The 18,003-nt window shown below is 40.6% G+C and overlaps 1 protein-coding gene across 1 annotated transcript in view; it reads left to right on the top strand.

Annotated features, from left to right (window-relative positions):
* The first annotated feature begins 6,810 nt into the window (after positions 1 to 6,810).
* The window catches only part of MRPL1 (mitochondrial ribosomal protein L1), a 54,733-nt gene continuing 43,540 nt past the window's right edge, over positions 6,811 to 18,003 (top strand). The window contains exons 1-6 of the mRNA XM_019516790.1: positions 6,811 to 6,939; positions 8,634 to 8,745; positions 9,861 to 10,113; positions 11,482 to 11,565; positions 14,782 to 14,853; positions 15,546 to 15,657. Of these exons, the coding sequence (XP_019372335.1) occupies positions 6,906 to 6,939; positions 8,634 to 8,745; positions 9,861 to 10,113; positions 11,482 to 11,565; positions 14,782 to 14,853; positions 15,546 to 15,657 (667 nt within the window). The 5' untranslated portion in view covers positions 6,811 to 6,905. The remainder of the gene's footprint in view (positions 6,940 to 8,633; positions 8,746 to 9,860; positions 10,114 to 11,481; positions 11,566 to 14,781; positions 14,854 to 15,545; positions 15,658 to 18,003) is intronic.

Here is an 18,003-nt window from a genome sequence, read left to right as displayed (position 1 = left end):
TCCCAGGCCTCTTACAAAGCAGACCACAATCTTATTCACTTAGCCATACTGCCTCTCACAATGAATATACTGAATCCAAGGTTTTGGTGATGCTCTGTGCCAGAGGAAGTTAGAGTATTCCTAAATATCCACCTTCAGGTTTCTTTGACACCCACAGATGAATGAGTGCAATAAATGTAAAGATATCCTTAACAAGTTAACTAGCAGACCTTGTTTCTGTCCCAGAGCCAGGAGTCATGATTCCTAACACTGTTGCAGTATAACAAATGCTTATGTAATCCACTTGAAAGAAACATGGGTCACCTTCCAGGGGACAATAGCATGCTATTGTCACTCTTGGTTATTCCTTTATCTTAAGTGGAAATTGGAATGGGATGGATTTTTTTTAATTTTTTTTTTTTGTAGAAGGCCTGGAAAGGAGCAAGGGGGTTCCTCCAGTATCAAAGGGAGCTCAACACCACACTGGAAATTTCAGTTTAAATTTATTATAGAATTTTATAGTTTTAAAAGAGTGCCAGAATTAAGGTTACCATTGCAATTTAAAAAGTAGAATGCATAGATTATTTCAGTGTGCAACATCCACTCCCCCACCCTATCAACAGCAGTGGGTTTAGCAATTCAGTGCTATCAGGAGAGCAGACTAAGACCCCAATGGAGGGGCAGAGTGGGTCCTTACAACCTGCTAGACACCAATTATCTGTGATCAAACAGCTGAAATGTAGAAAGATTCACCTGAGTTAGGAAACAATCTTGTGTAGCCACAGGAACAGGTTAAAAAGAAGTCAATTCAGTAACACCACTAGATTTAAAAAAAATAAATAAATCCAGCAGTAACTGCTGTCTTAGAATTTTAAATACTGGCAGATTTTATATGTGAAGCCTTTACACCTTCTCAAATACGACACCACAGACCAGTGGTTTTTGATGTAACAACAGGATGCAGTTTTTGTCATCTTTCACAAGTAGGTTCCAGCTGTCTGACTAACTGAAAAATACTATCTAAAGGTAATTAAGTTCCTGACTCATCAGCAAAGAGATGCATTCAGGCTCACCAACTTGGATTTGGGCTTTGCTCCTTAACAGTAATGGAATACAGAAGCTGGATGTTTACCCAAACAGAAAACAGACTGAGTCTAGCTGGAAGAGCAACTGCAGGGGAGACAGGAAGGCTTTAACAGCTATGTCATCACTGAGTTGTGCTTCACTGTTGAAACAGTGAAAAAGGAGGTTATTCTTTCCTATATTATCTTGAAAATCATCTCTCACCCTATTTTTTTCATTTTAATTACAATTGAAGTAAATTCTTCTCAGATATTTAATTAAGTACAGAATTCTCCTTCTGGTTTGTTCATGTCTCCAAAGTAGCATCAGGCCAGAAACAACTTTCTGGTTTTCCACTAGTAGAGTTTTCAGCAGTTTTTATTTTAACCATTTAACTTCACAAAGGGTTGGTTGCATCGAGTTGGATCCAGACTTGTGCAGCCATTTCATCCATACAGATTGTCTAAGTGTACAGAATCATATAGAGGTCAGTTTAAATCTACTCACATGGATCCAGTATGTAACAGTTAGCATCTAGTTTCACAGCCCACCCTCACTTAGGCATATTTATAACTTTGCTTACAGGCTGTATGCTCTTGAATTAAGTGCTTCCAGGATCCGACCCCTCGAACTTTTAATTGCTGAGGGCTTCAACACTGCCTTAGAGCTGCCAGAATAGATTTGCAAGACTATGCTTTTTATTTCCTCTAATATAAATTTCTAAAGGGGGTTAGGAAAGGGAAAGATGCTCTTGTAAAATAGCTTTCAACATGCAAAGCAATCACTACATTAGAATGTTTCCTTTAAAAAGAGAAGATACCATAGGTTATGATTTCTTATTGTAAAGTGGGGGGCAGATATATCATTGACAACTTTCTGTCTTCCACCACCGCTTCAAGCACTTCTTGCTCTCACGCACCATTTTCATCATCAGCCCAGTCTCCATCTCATACTCACCACTGAAATGCATTCTGTACTTCAGCTATTCCCACAGCAGTGCTAATGTGAGCAGTTGACAATAGCTCTTTGTTTCTTGCTTCTTACTATTGCATAAGGAAATGAAGTCCCTGTAATTAAGTGTAAGAGTGCTGGGTTGAGGAAAGGAAAAAAGTCTTCAACAAGAACTCTTGGGTGTGGAGTACTACAAGGAAACATACCCCCTTGTGCTAACCAAAAATGCAGGGGTAAGAAGCCCAGGGCTAAGAACTGATATTGAGAAAACTAATGTGGCTGCAGAGGTGGAGCTGAAAGCATTATTTGGCCTGCAGAATTTAATGACTGGTGAGGAGGTGTAAGAAAAAAATAACATCTTTTATCCATTAGAGAGGTTAGTAGTGCGAGAAATTACTCACCTTTTTATTTATGAATTGAGCAAACTTTAAACAGGAATCAGCAAGACACAATAAATATTAAACATCTCATTGTCACTTTTATAGGGTCATTTTTTCAGAACAGCACTGTTCTTTATGGTAGCTGGATAACATGAAAAGGAAACTTGGAGACTGTTCACTGTGATCAGAACCCATACTCATAGGGGAATACTTACTAGAGTCTCATGGTCATGTTATGTAGGTAGAAGGCAGAGATAATATTTTGCATGTTAGTTCACTTGAGAAGCAACATGTGAAGAATGCTTGTGAGTGATGTTTGGGCTGGGGCTATAAGATAAAGAACACATAACCCTTGTTCTCTATTTCCTTTTTACTGTGTTCACATGCAAAATCTTGTATTGTTTGTTTGGGTTGACAAGCAGGACCTGCCTTAGTTTTCAACTGAAGTCTAACCTGTACAGCACTGAGTTTGGGGTCACAGCTGCTGTTCCAAAATGTTCCGTACAACTGAACTTCCTTTTGTAGAGAGCAACTCAGCTATCAGCATTTATTTGCAAAGGTCCAGCTATACCATCTGGCTTTGTACCTATACCATTCTAAGTACAGACAGTAGGCTTCAAATAAGGCTGCTGAAATTAAAGCTTTTATGTAATGTACAATATATCAAAATTGTCTTCTTTCCTTGTCATTGTACAACTTCAGGTTGTGCAATTCAGCCTAGAGCTTCTTCATTTGCCCATGCTACCTTATTCATTGAAATGTAACACCATTCCCACAAAATACTTTTCTGTGCTGGTTTTATTTGCTCATTGAGTTCCTTCTATTACGATGAACAGTAGCACAAGTTTTTCCTGTTGTCGTAACATCTTTTATTTAATTAAAATGTTACCCCAAAATATCAACTATATGTTTTTTACAAGACTGCTAGCAAAGGTTTGCTCCCTGCTCATTACTGCAACTGAAGTCAGTAAGTGCTACAAATCCTGGATGCTTTTGAAAGATGAGATGCAGGGAGTATTCAGTCATTGCCCCAAACCTGACAGAAATGCAATTGCTGAATGCTAGAGACAGTAGGGTATTATCTGTTAAAATAATTTCTTGAAGGAAATGTCTTTTCTGCAACATTCTCTTTTATTTCATGGGAAAATTTAAATGTTTCCAAAATATTTCAATTGCCTGCATGGAAAATTGAGATACCATCTGCCTGCCTCACTGACTGTTTGGCTATTTTCTTTTTGTTCCAAGAAACTGATTAAAGCCTTCCCTGCCAAGGGCTAACAAGCTAAAAATTTGTTTCTGTTCTCCCAAGATGCTTTTTTCCTCCTCAAAATGTACTTCAGTCGAAAAAAAAAATCGTGACCTTGATCTTTCATACCAGTTTGGGGTGGAAAGATTTAGAAATGGCTTCCCTGTTCCTGTCTAGCCCTGGCTGATACTCCCCTAAATGTATTAGCCTCGACTGTTATCTCCCTTATTTTCCAAATACGTCAAATAAGGGCTAATCATACAACTCTCCTTCCTGAAAGAGCTAGGGGTTAATTTAACATTTGTAAAAGTTCTTCGAACACTCAAAAGGATATTCCTCAACTTGTCCAGGTCTATATATTATATGCAGCATGTGTCAAAGACCCAAAATGAGAGATACGCAAAAACTGTTCCTCTCAGAAAGTTAAAGTATTATTGAATTTTTTCTAGTGGTGCAAATACTTTTTTTCTACAACTTCAGTTTAACTCTCTTTTAATCTCCATCAATTAAAGTGAGAGCTCATACCCCACAAAAAAGAGGTACTGTATGAACTATGGATAGAAAACAATGTATGGTAAAAGATGTTTTGTTACTTTTGAAACTTCTTAAGTAGTTTAGTCTTTTTGACCACTGTGATTGTGTAGAAAGCAGTGCAAATTGTATATATATTTTCAGTGCAAAAATTGTATGGAAAAGTAGATAACAGCTTTTGTAATATTCAGCTATACCTCATTCTTTACGGATTTTATCAACCTTAACCAGAAAGGATTAAAGCAAATCAGAAAGGATTAAAGGATTCTGGCTACTTTTCTGTTTGACTCTATGTATAAACAAACAGAATGCATAAGAAAGAGATAAATGGCATCAGGAAGAATCAGTTGTTTTGCATTTTAAATCACACTGTCCTTTTATCTTTCTCAAATAGCATAAAACATTCACATGTCCCAGCAAATCACATCTAATATGCAACTAAAATGTATAGAAGCATAAAGAACTGAAATAAAAAGATACTTTTCTGATGTTTTTACTCCACTGAAAGAGCTTTTATTTAGAAAATAAGTTAACTATATTCCTGGATATAAATTATAATAAAGTGATTGTTACCTCTCCATTGAGAAAATAATTAAACAGTTATACATGCTAAAATAAGTGAAGTATAAGGAAAACAAACCAGGATAATATTTAAAAGAGTGAATCATACTACTAATTTGTTAGAATTAATGGAAAGTACCACAGAAAAATGAGCTGATCTAATGTATTTATTTAGATTTTCAAACCAATTTCTTGTTGAAGCTGTACAGGGAGTTTGATAATCACAGGTAAATGGTAATATCTTTCATAAGCTATTTTTTATAATGGGAAAAATGTGTCATCTTTACATTTGTTGTCAATATTGTGAGAAATTTTGTCTAGGTCTAATAGGACTTGATGACTTGATCGAGGTTGGGACAGTGGATGTATTTTCACTATTGAAAGATTAGTGGGATGCCTCAGTCCTAGATGTTCTGTTGCGCAATTTATTTGTGCTGCTCAAGTCCATCCTACGCGCTGTTGCTAAAATTATCTTCCTTGCCTGTTGATCTCACTGTGTTTCTCCCCAGTTGGTTATTTAAATCTTAGTATGTTAGTAGCAAATGCTCTGTGGTATTTTAAATTGAAAGCAGATGTGAAAACCAGCATGGCTGGAAGGGATCTTGAGAGATCATCCAAGTCTGTCCCTTTGCTCCAAGGCAAGTTCAACCCAAACCGTTCCTGACAGATGTTTGCCTAACTTGTTTTAAAAAAACTGACCACTGACAGAGCTTCCATGGTCTCCCTGGATAACCTAGTCCATTGCTTAATTATCTTTACAGCTACCAGGCCTGAGAGGCATGTCCACCCCCTCCTTGATTTTGTCTCGGAAGGCATGGCCCAGAGGGAGTTGAGGAGCTAGGGCTGAAGCTGGAGGCAGCTTTCTTTCCATCCCCAGCCAGACTTGTTTGTTTAATATGAGCCACTAAAGAAGAATCTGCTGACCAAGGGCAGGGTGTTAACAAGTTCTAGCCTAAAGAGTTTCATTAGGTAGCCCACGAGTATCAAACTCACCTTGTGCCCTGGGCGACATCTGGACTGTGGGACTGTGTGGGCTGGATTCCAGCCCAGGGCATGAAGAAACTGTGGTAGCTCCACTTCCCCCCAGAGCAGCCAAGGGCCCAGTAGGACTCGTCCTGCCCACCTACTGCTCCAACCTGGGGCATGCAGCAGGTCTAGTCCCTACCTTGTGTACCATGTGAGAGCCAGAGTTGCTGCATGCTCTGTGTCATAGCGGTAGCCATGACTCCAGTTCCTGCACAGGGCACACAACAGGAACCAGCAGCCAGGGAACTAGAACCACAGCTGTGCAGACCTGAAAGCAGTGGGAGGACCACCAGAGTTGTGTTAGCCCTCATTCACCCTCCTGCCACCAATTGCTATGCTGTCAGGGCCCTGCAGGAAGCACCTCCCCAGACAATCTAGTGAACCAGATGGAACACCTCTGTGGGCTGGATGTTTGATGCCCCTGAGTGAACCCATCAATGCAGTCTGGGGGTTACAGAGACAATTTCACAGCCTGTAGGGGAGCAGTGAAAAGCCCAACAGTAGACACTGGTGCAATGCTTCCCCAAGGCCAGAGCTTCTTGCCCCTTTTGAGTCTTGTGACACCCCTGGATACACTTGAGGTGTCCCGTGGAAAGTGCCAGCTTAGTTTTCATTCTTCTTCTGAAAGCAGAAAAATAACGGAGCAGCATTTCTGCCACGAAGACCTCAGGCCACCCCTGCAGCTCCCTACTTCAAATCTCTGGGTTGATCTTGCACATTGTGTTTGCACACTTCCCAGTGCTGATATTGTGGGGCACCCCTGGGTGTTGCAACTCCCTGCCCTAGAACCAGCACACTTTGCCGGGACTGAGGGTCCCCCACAGCAGGGTAGCTGCCCAGTCTGCAGGGGGCTTACATGTTAACAGTTCTACGTACATTTGGTCCCTTGATAAAGCATCCGTAAGAATATCAGAGGACGAATCCCCGCCCACCCCAGCGCAAGTACAGCAGCTACAACCCAGACCGCAGAACCACACCAACCCCGAAGGAGACGCATGAGTACCATACCCCCACTGGCCCCGCCCAGACGGGCCAGTTGCTGACGCCAGCGGAAAGGAGTGCGACACCCGGAAGTTTCCGGTTTCTTCTTGGCTCATGGAACCTTTCTTTTTCTCCTTGCGCGGGTGCCCGGAGCTGTTTGAGCGCCGCACGAAGCGTGGCTTGACAGCATGGCGGTGCCCGTGAGCTGCTGTTTGAGGAGAGGTGCGTGCGGGAGGGGTGAGCGCCCGCTCCTCCCTTTTCTCCCTACCAGGAGGCGCCGACACCGGGGTTCGAGGGTCCCCCGTCTCTCCCGGGGCCGGGAGGGGTTTGTTCTGCTCCTTGACCCCGTCAGTTGGCGTCCCCTCTTCCTTGCCTGCTCTACTCCCCTCCCCACCCCGGGCAGTTTGGAACCGGTGGGCGCGGGGCGCTCGCGCTGCGGGGGGAGGAGAGATGTAAGGTTTAGTCCCCTCCCACAGCAACCTGTCTCGGGCCAGATGAGGCTGGGGAATAACTACTAATTAGCCCTGGGGTCTGTACTGGGGTGAGACTTAAATGCTGTCTGTCAGAGTCCTGTCCTGTGACTGCTGATGTGATCTAATAATCAGGTGCCAACTTTTCTGTAGGAATTAAAACTTGTGGAAGAGGTGATCTCTTTTATTAGACCTAACTAAATATTTGCAAGCAGACTATTTTATTTATTTGCAAGCTTCTGGGTACTTGTCAAAGTTTTCCTAGGTAGAAATGAAAATTAATATTGTTCAGGAGAGCTGAAGGTGTGGTAAAATCTCCTGTTTGGAATAGGTCATTTTGTCCAGGTTAGGCCAAGAGAAAGACTGAAAAGTCTTTTTACTTCCAAGTTGTCTGGTGGCAAGCAGGATGTAGAAACATATTTCCTTCATGTTATGATGTTTCATATCTCACAGAAGAGTGAAAAGATGGAAAGCTCTTCTGGGCAGGAATTTATTTTGTGGTGAGGTATTTATGTGTCTCTGTAGAGCAGCCAGGCTTCTGGAGAGGAACAAGGACACTTTCCTCTCCAGAAACAGTTTACCGTGTGTCATTTGGGCTCACATGGTTAAAGGTTGGGAGACAACAACTGGACAATCACCTTGCTGGGGTCACCTGACCCCAGTTGTCTTTCCTGCCTGCTGCAGGAGACTGGACCCGATGATCTTCCAAGGTCCCTTCCAGCCTTGCAATCTGTGAATCATCCCCCTCCCCTGCCCCCCACAATGTACAGGGACTCGGAGCTATGTCTCTGTGTAGGACTTCAGGTTGCTTTTCCTCTGTGGGGTGGCTGACTGGGACAGCAGAAAGCACATGGTTTGAAAAATCCTGTACAACCATGTTGAGAAATGTCATGAAAACTACTGTCAGGAAAATTCTGCTCTGTGGATTGGGAAAGACTAAGGGTGGGAGGGACTTTTTGGTATTAATCCCACATTGTGTCTCCTTTCCATGAAAGAGAGTTGAGACGCCAGAGCAAAGGCCCTTACCACCTTAATCGAGGACAACTTATCCTTTATGAGACACTCTGACGTAATTTAATTTTTGTAGCCAAAAGCAACAAGGTTAAAACTGTGATTGATGAGGGGTGCAAAGTATGACATTGCTGACCCTCTGTCACTTAGTCATAGAATAATAGGGCTGGATGGGACCTCAGGAAGTCACCTAGTCCAGTCCCTTGCTGAAAGTAATCCCTTTGCTTAGTATCAGTGCCCAGGGACCAGTGAGGATTGGGGACTATTTCTTTATTATGGAGAGATGGGCAACAGAAGGAAAGCTGTAAAAATGCCTTCACAAATTGGGTCAAAATATATCTAATGAAAGGAGCAAACGCCTACCTTTTTTTAACTGATGAGAATTTATTATCATAATAAATTTTATTAACTTTATTTTTTCCCTGTTTTTAACAGTTTTGGCTCAATGTCCTCGCTATGTATTTCCCAGGATTGATCAACGTGTCTCAGCGGTTCCCTGTTCTATAAACATACAGCAGTCCAGTAGACCCTGTGCAGCTGCCGCAAAGTGAGATAGTGCTTTATTTTTAGGAGCCTGTTTGTTTTTATAGGTTTAGATTATTCAAATGACTCTTACACTTGTAGCTTATTAGAGCTGAATTACTATCATTGTAAGTGCCTTTAATATTGGTGTAAATGGCTTTTTTGGAGCTATGACTGCTACTTCCCCCAAGGTTGCTAGTGGAAAAGGAGGTGGCCATCTATTGGTGAAAAAGTTACAGATATAGGTGGCCTATTTACAGATATAAATACTATAAAAGCATTTGACAGCAGAAACAAATACAAAAGCTTTTAAAAACAAAATAACCAGTAAGAATCTCCAAGAAAGCCTGTTGTTTGCTTTTACTGCCAATTTCTGTGGGTTTTACAGTTGCTCCTTATAAAACAACAGAAACAAATGTCTCTCTGTTCCTAGGTGAAAAATTCACATAGACAAAGGAGAGAGAGGAAATTAGCTAAACAAGCAGAACAGTTGAACTTTACATACAAAGTACTGTTCAAGTACTTGTGATGTCTTTTGAGTATAGTAAAGTTAGTGGTTAATTGTAAAAGTTCTAGGTAAAATGTTCAGATGGAAGTAGTGTATGGCTGTTTAATACTTTAATGTATACTCCTATGTTGTTCTTTACACACTTTACTTTGCCTCTCTCAAAATAATGTCATCATGAGGCACTTTGGTCTCCCTGCAATGAGCTGATTGCCAGGTTGGAGCCTAAGATGTTAAGCGATGTGCAAATAGGAAGTGATGAAACATGTCAGATTTATAAGAATATGTAGACTTTGTCATTACCAAGATTATATGTACAAATATCAGCTCTCAGGTGTCTTTTAATTTGGACATTAAACTCTTTATTGAGTCTTATGTGGAAGATTGAGTTTTGTTGGTGGCTTGGGAATTTTTGTTTTGGTTCTGATTACGTCTTTCCTCTTGTGCTTATTCTTTTGGTCTTTGGGAAATCCAGTGCAGTTCTGATGGCCTGCTTGTTACTTCATGAGTTGCTTTTCACATGCAATGCTGTGTTTTATTTTGAGCTTACAAAGCTGAGTTTGGTTGAAATTGTATTAGTCTCTGCTCTACATCTCAGTTGATGATTTTATATGTATCATTTTTGTTTGCAAAAGATCTGAAAAAAACCCAGCAAAGGATGCCACATGGAAAAACTCTGGAACAGTAACAGCAAAGAGAGAGAATACTTGCAGACCGTTGGCAAGCAGGCCAGTGGATGATGTGTATTTAGTATGGTTGTATAAAAGGCCAATATATGAGGTAGAGGTGGCTCTGGACATGCTGAGGAAGTTTCAGGAATTGGACTTCACTAATCCAAAACAATACATATATGTTAATATAACCCTGGATATGACACAGGAAAAGAAGGTATGTGCAAAGTAGTTACAGATTTTTAGTGTGACATTTTAAGGAACTGCTTTTGTTAACTGTACGGGAGAAGATGAAAAGTGATGGAGAACCTTTAGTGGTCTTGCTTTGGCTTCTTCTCCAAAGCTCTTTCACACTCAGCCTCTTGCTTATACCAAGTGTATTTTACTATACTTTTCCAGATCCCTGTATATGGTACTGTTCAAATTCAGTATCTGAATGTGTTCTTTGCTCTGATTATCAATAATTTTTGTTGTACATATTAACAGCAGGACTCCTGCATAGCTAAAGCACTGATTCAAGGGGTAAACATGATCAAAACAGGTTTGATCTGTTTGCATGTTGTCTTCTTTAAAGGATATGCAGTTTTAAAAGCTGCCACTAGAGTGTGAAAGTCTTGCATTCTCAGTCTCTGTTCCTTACATTGCTGCTAGGGAAGTTCCCTATTTAATAGGAGCCCAAGAACAATTTACTAGCACTGCCAAGTGAATTTCCTCATAAGACAAGAGTAAAGACTTTTTTTAATTTTCCCCTCCTATTTGTATTTCGCACCCTTATGCTCTCAGAATGGATATAGTATGTTGTTACTTCTACTTGCTCTGCTTTTCCTTAGTGCTGCCAGAAATGGCAAAAGACATTCCTGCTTTGGTGAGGACATGAAGTAGAAGGAGAAAAATTTAGAAGTGTATCAAGACTCAGTTCTCATACTTCAGTACAACATACTTCATATTAGTATATGGGCTCAGGACAGAAAAAAGCTATGCTTTTACCGGGAGTATGCACGTATCCAAACTTAATGCTCATTATGGGCACATTGGTATGCTATGGTATTGGCAACCCTGAACCTGACTATCTCTTCTCATTTAAAGACTACTAAAACTTGGTTTTGGGGCTGCCCGTACAAGCCTTGAAAGTGACAAGAGACAGCAACCTTGAAATGGACTTTTCCCATCAGTTTTAAGGCTTCTGAGGGCAGGTCTTTGAGCCATTTCCTCTTCACCATTTCTGGCACCAGTTGTTATGCCATAAAATAGATTTTATGCAGTTAAAGGGAGGGAACAGGGAACACAGCAGCAGACGGATGCTGGGAACAGAAAGTGGAGCAGGAGATTGGGTAGAGAGGAGAAAGCAGAGCAGCCAGTTGGGCACAAGAATGAAATCAGTGTGCACTTAAGGAGTTTGCAGGGCTTGCTTTGTTGTTTGCCTGCCAAAAAGATTGGCCCCTACTACTGTAAGCAATAGACAACAAATTGGAACTAGCATTCTGTTGTGCAGGTAAGTGAATTATGCCCTTAACAGGTATGCATATGTCAAGTACATGTATTTATGCTTCACCATGTTTGACCTTTTTTCTTTTATATTTACTAGAAAAAAGTGGAACCGTTTGCGAGCACCATTTGTTTTCCCCATCCTTTTGCAGAGGAAATTAATAAAGTTTTGGTGTTTACAGAGGTGAGTAAACATACATTATTGAAGCTGTTTTATAATGCATTTAAAAACACTTCTATTTTATGGTTTCCTTTCATATTTGTGTCCCACCCTTCATCCTGAAGGATGCCCAAGTGCTTCACAGAGTTTCAAAAGCAATTCAAATCTTGAATAATTAATAAATAACTGTGTTCTTTCTTGGGTTCCTCCATTTTTTATATGCATCTATTAGCAGAATATTTTTATAGTATAAATTCAAAGCAGAATATCTACTGAACAGCAGTTGCCTATAACACCAAGTGGGAGATTTAATATATTTTTGTAAACGACAAGCTCCTTCAGAGGCATGCATAATACAGTCTACAAGAGGAATCATTAGTAATTCCTATCGGGTTATATTTAGTAGCTCTCTCCCAATCTTATTCTAATGTAATAGACATATGCCAAATACACTGACAGTCCCTTTTTACCCAAAGTACTTCCAGCATTCTTTGTCTTCTGTCTTTCCAAGTTGGGAATGAGGCACCAAGGCTAAAGTAACTTGATGTGGGTTTCTTTTAACCTACTGGAGGCTAAAGCAAGTCTTTAATAGCAAATTAGAAAGCTATCTCTTTTTGTTCTCCATTTGCGTGTGTGTGTGTATGTATGTATGTATTAAATCTCCATTTCTTTAAATGTTAAATTTAAGGGGCAAAATATTGTCATATAAATTATTTGTTGTAATAGCAGTCTCGGTGTTTCAGTTGTGTTGCCCTTGAATTCCTTTAACCTGATGCCTGGCTTATGTACAAATAGAACACTGATTTATTTTTTTGGAATTTTCAGGTGTGGGTTCTACAGGTCTTTTGCTAGTGTGGTTTTCCTTTTAACTTAAAGGCTAATGAAAGATACTGTGTTAATAACACCAGATACCATAAACTTCCTGTGTAACTGTGGGTGAGGCCCAGCCCTTCCATCCACTGTGGCAGCATGAATGGCCCTGTCTGCCTCCCTTCCCTTCTCATCTCCCCTCTGCTGGCCTCGCCTTGGCAGTGGCTGCTTCCTAGCGATGGCTCTGAGCCCTGCTCCCCGCAGACGGCAGCACTGGGTTGGAGAGAGGGGTTTCGACTGGCCAGGGACCCATGAGTTTGTTTGCCTAGAGCCCACTAAAAGGTTAATCCAGCCCTGGGTAGAACTCAAGTATTGGGAAAACCCATGTTGCTATCAAGCATTGCCGTTGCCATTCTCTTTCACTAGAATAAAATTAGCAAACACCAAAATGAATCAAATTGATCATGTGCCGGGGTGAGGAGGGGAACAGACACAGGGTTGGGGAGGCAGGAGGAGTGGCAGGAGGTACAGGCACAGGAGGGGCCAAGGGGCAGGGAGGACAAGTACCGGAGGGCAAGGGGCAGAGGTCTGGCCCCTTGCCCCCTGCCTCTGTTTTCCTTGCGGCAACAGTGGAGGGGACAAATTTTAAGATGACTCTCCAATAATTAGATTGTATACATATTTATATTTATAATTTTCCATGTATAGAATCTAATTATTGGGAGTTGTCTTAAACTGCAAGTCATTTTAGATCCAGGTAAATATGGCACTGAAGGTTGTAAAACTCATTATCACTGCTATGGAAATAGGGACACAAGACAGTCAGGCAGCATAGAGACTTGAGTCCATGTGTTCACTATTCAAAGTGACTTGCACCTTGGCAGGCAATGGTATTCTATATCAGTGGTACTCAAAATTTTGGCCCTTTGGGCCAAATGAATGGCACAGAGCTGGTCTGTGGGCTGGATCAGGCCCCACATTGCCCAGCTCCATGCGTTTGGAAAAGGCTCTGTGGGCCCAATCTAATGCACAGGGCCATGGCCTGCATGGCTTTCTGTGGATCAGTTGACACAGCTCCAGGGGCCAGATATGGCCTGTGGGCTGGGGGGTTGAGCATTGCTTTTCTAGGTAGAAACTTCATTTAGTGTACGTTTCAAAGGTAGCCCTAGGCAGAATGTAATAACATAGTCTGGTATGAAATGGCAGACACAGAAATAGTGGCTTTATTGTCTTTATTAGAATAATCACGCCCACCTGGCCATCCATCACTTACGAAAGGTACTAGAGTTTACCAATGCTGTCAGAGAATCTAGGAGCAGTGATTATTTTAATAGGGTCTCCCATTTTGAGGCATTTTAAATAAAAGGTGGATAACCTACATATTCTTATGTAGGTTGCTTTGGATGCTCTTTCCATTAGTTTCTCTGATGGTCACATTCTATAAGAAACATCTGTATTTTCATCCAATCTGTTTAAATCAAGATCCCTAATTAGATAGGTCATCAGAAAGAGATGCTTTTACAGAAGCATGGTTAGGTGAAAAAAACAACTACGTATCACTGCTGTATTGATACTGCAGCTCAGAAATGTCTAACTTGTTAATACATCCTGGATAAGAGGTGACAGGATTCAAGTCCTTCAGAACAACCCCACATATGATTGATTTCTTGGGGAGATGAGTATCTCAGAATCCACTTTGAGACACTGAAAAGTAGAATGCATAAAATCATGCAATTCTTGTTTTAAAGAAAGAATGTTTGATATCTTCTTTAACTGAGTCAGGAACACTTTAGTATATTAAAAGCTACTAAGTTAAAATACCTCTGTGATATTAATGGTTTACATTCTATTACCCCTGTGTGAAACTAGTCTAACTGGAATAAAATGTAGCCAGTGAATGATATTAACCTCTGAACATATTTTTATGAAAAGATCTGTCACCATATGTTTTAGAACAGCAGCTTGTTTTCCTGGAGGATGGTCATTCATAATAGTCTTTAGTAGTGCACTGTTACGCTACTAAATGTCTCTTCTAGCTTTAAAGAATGACAAAGGCTGGATGCTGTCTAAAAGTTGATGTTTGCTGCATCCTGGGAATGGAGAAAGAAAAGGAGAAATTGAACAAAAATTACCAGGCTAAAAAGGGGTAACTTTTTTCTGTACTGTAGATTTCATTGACATTTCCTTCTGGGACCTATTCAAATTCACGAATTAGAGGTCTAGGTTCTATTTCAAATCCCCACAAACCTGAAATTGTTCTCTCCTGATAAGATTCATCCTTAACCAAGAAATCAGTTGGGGTTTGTATACTTTCTTTTTTTTAAGAATATACAGCTGTATTGGTTTAGTCATTCTATTATGGCTGATGTTGATGGATAACAAATTGGTAATAGTTTATACATTATATCTGGACTATTTGTTTTCTAACAGAACGAAGGACAAGCTGAAATAGCAAAAGCAAATGGAGCTGCCTTTGTAGGAGGGACTGAATTAATTCAAGAGGTATCTATTTTTTTCTGTCAATTATAAATTGTACTTCAGAATTCTGTGAGGTGATCAGAAAAAAAATGCCACTGAGGCTAGGATTCAGTCCTCCGTATTAAAAAGGTGACATAAAAGGTGTTAAATTTGTAACAGCTTACTGACATGCATCTAGATGTAACTTATGCAGAGGGGGTTTGTGGTATAAGAAAGTAAGAGGAATATGTAATAAAATAAAACGTGTAATTCCTTCTTTACCTTAGCTTGCTTTTACTTGCTTTTCGTATTGACTTTTTTCCCACTGTTCTAGCAATGGGAAAAACAGTCTGAAAAAGCAATGAGGAATGTAATGTTCTTTAGTGCCCTAAAGCTTGCTTATCTGGTTGCTGTTTAGATTTTGGTTTTACAGTTTCTGGTGGCAGGCTTTAAAAATTCAGTTGATCTGTATAACATGGTTAGTAATGCTCTTTACAGACAGTTTACAGCAGGGAGTAGTTTCTTTTGTACAGAACCTAGCATACCCTGCCACTGTTAAGAACTAAGAAAGTAATAATTCAGTCAGTACTGTGAGACTGTTTATTGAAAGATATAAGGAAGTAAAAGCTTCTTGCCTTGTTATCATTGTTTAAGCCTCTGTCAACCTAATCAAGTCAACAATCTTGAAAAAGTATATTTTAATTGGATTTTTAAGGGTTTTTTAAATTTATTTGTAGATTTTGGACGATGCAATCCAAGCAGACTTTTATATAGCTGTTCCTGAAATGATTGGAAAACTCTACCTTTTAAAGAGCAAGCTAAGAAAAAAATTTCCAAACAGCAGAAAAAGTAAGACTCTTGTATCTCTGGATCATTTGAGCAAGACCTTTTTCTTTAAACAATTTAATCAGCCTTTTTATTTAGGAAATGAAGTTGTCCATAGTGTGCATGTGCAATGTAGTACTTTTGACTGGTAAGAGGAACTTTACTGACAGTTTAATTCTGTTCTGAGATTATTTTGATTTTTTGAAAAATCTCTTTCTGTAAGCCAGTTCAGTCTTAATTAAATTGAGCCTAGAGTTAATATTAAGATTGGCAGTAACTATAGCAACCAGGTCTGCACAAGAAACCACTAATTGTGGACACAGGTGTACTGAAAATTTGCTATATGTTGTACGCTCAAAATCATAAATACTTTGAAATTTTCACATTACAATAAACAGACATTCTGTTACAATGGACTGTGGTGGGGGGGGAAGCTTTCTCTGGATAATCACTTTGATCAAAACTTACTTGGCTCTTGAATCACTCTTGAACAGTATAGCAGGACACTGGCATGTGCCTACTCCTTTAAGGGAGCAAGCAGCCTGAGAGGCAGCTTGCAGGTGGTGAAGGGAGTTTATTAAGGACTCATGTGACCAGTAGCAGGCTGGGCTGGGTATATATAAGCCCTGGGCCTGAGCTGGTCAGGCAGTCCAGTCCTCAGAGCTAAGAAATCAGGAGCCCTGCTGCCAGGAGCTCCTCAACAGACTAAGAGGAAGCAACTCTGCACTGCTGGGAACAAGGGAAGGTATTTGGGGCAGAGACAGGCAGGTGGCCTTGGTGTATGTTAAACCCAGAGAAGATTTGTGCGTCTACCAGAGGGTGTAGGTGCTTTTGCACTAGAGTTTAGCCTTGAGCACTGGTGGGGGCTTAGGGTGGGACCCAACAGGGAGTGCAGGAGCCCAGAAGGACTGAGAGCAAGGCTGAGAGAGAGAGAGTGAGAGATCAAAGAGATCTGACAACTTACCTGAGAGCAGGGCCAAAGGTCCAGAAGGAACTACAGCTAGATCAGCTGGCCCAGGAGTGGGGCCAGCACCCAGGAGGGACCTCAGCTAGGTTAACTGGCTGGAGGTGGGGCTAGGCCCCAGAAGGGAGCAGAGCCACAAGTATAAATGAAATGTAACACCGTGAGACATGGGGCTTGCTGTAGGGGATCATGGACCCATGCAATAAGCCCTTAAGGCTACAGGTGCCCCTGCCGAGGCATGTACAGGCTGGGAGGGCCTATTGAGCTTGAGGGCTAAACAGACTAGAGGGGTCCAGAAGGCACCTGATGGTAATTTGCACACCAATAGGCTCTCTGTAAGGTCTGTGGGCAGCCTTCCTTTTTAATTTTCAATAAGAACAACGCCTGGCAGGTCAATAATTAAGGGAGGTCTATTTTAGAGATTGAGCTGGACAGGGGCCATATAGCCACCCCTGTGACTCAGACCTGCTACAAACAGCATCTGCTTTTCACCTCTTTTGCTGCTGTTGTTTTCTTCATATCTCTGGCTCTTTCTTCATGTAGCTATAAATATTCCATTGGTTAGTGTCATATTTCTTATAACAATAAGCACCACTCTCAGATTGTCTGATCTCTACTCACTGACCTGCCTTTCGTCATTAAGAACATAGAGAAACATACTTCTGACCCAATAAAAATAAATATCTATCTGTTGTTCCCACAGTCTGCTTTCTTTGCTAACAGAGCTAGGCCCCAAAAGAAGATTTTTTTTTTTTTTTTTTTTTACCTCGTCCTTTCACGCTTTGTCCTTCCCCCAGCTGTCTACACAACACCATTTTAAGAGCAGGCAGGTACTATTTGTGCTCTTTAAACATTTGGAGGAAACTCCTACCATGTCAGAAACATTGCAGCCCAGAATAGTCCAGGTGTGCCTTAGAACAAATGAAGTCTGTATAGTTCTGTAAACCACGCCCCCACAACCAAAAAACCCTTATATTTAGTTCCAAGTTTCATAACATTTGATTTCTGTTACTGCCAACAGAAGACTTTTGGGTAAAATATAAATTATATTTCAAGCCCATGGATGATACTGTAAACCAACCAAAGAATCCCCTGCAGCTGAGCTATTTCTCTCTCCTTACTGATGGGAATGAGTGTATTCATCTTGGCTGGATTGAGTCAGCACATTTTATACAGCGTCTAATACTGAAACTCAGCAAACATATTTGAATCATCCTATGGAATGCAGAGAATTTATTTTTAGAACAGGAATTTGACTTGTTTTGTTCCCTTTTAAGAAATTGATTCTAGATATATTTTTCAGATCAATGCCATAGCCATATTTAGACATACAAAAAACTAGAACTCTTGGTTCCAAAGTCATACCATTTATTAGACCAACTGAAAAATGGCAAGAAAATTGTCCT

Source organism: Gavialis gangeticus, unplaced genomic scaffold, assembly GCF_001723915.1.
Source record: "Gavialis gangeticus isolate Ggan-Ray unplaced genomic scaffold, GavGan_comp1, whole genome shotgun sequence".
In the NCBI taxonomy this organism is placed as follows: domain Eukaryota; kingdom Metazoa; phylum Chordata; order Crocodylia; family Gavialidae; genus Gavialis; species Gavialis gangeticus.
This window is presented reverse-complemented; position numbering and strand designations above follow the sequence as displayed.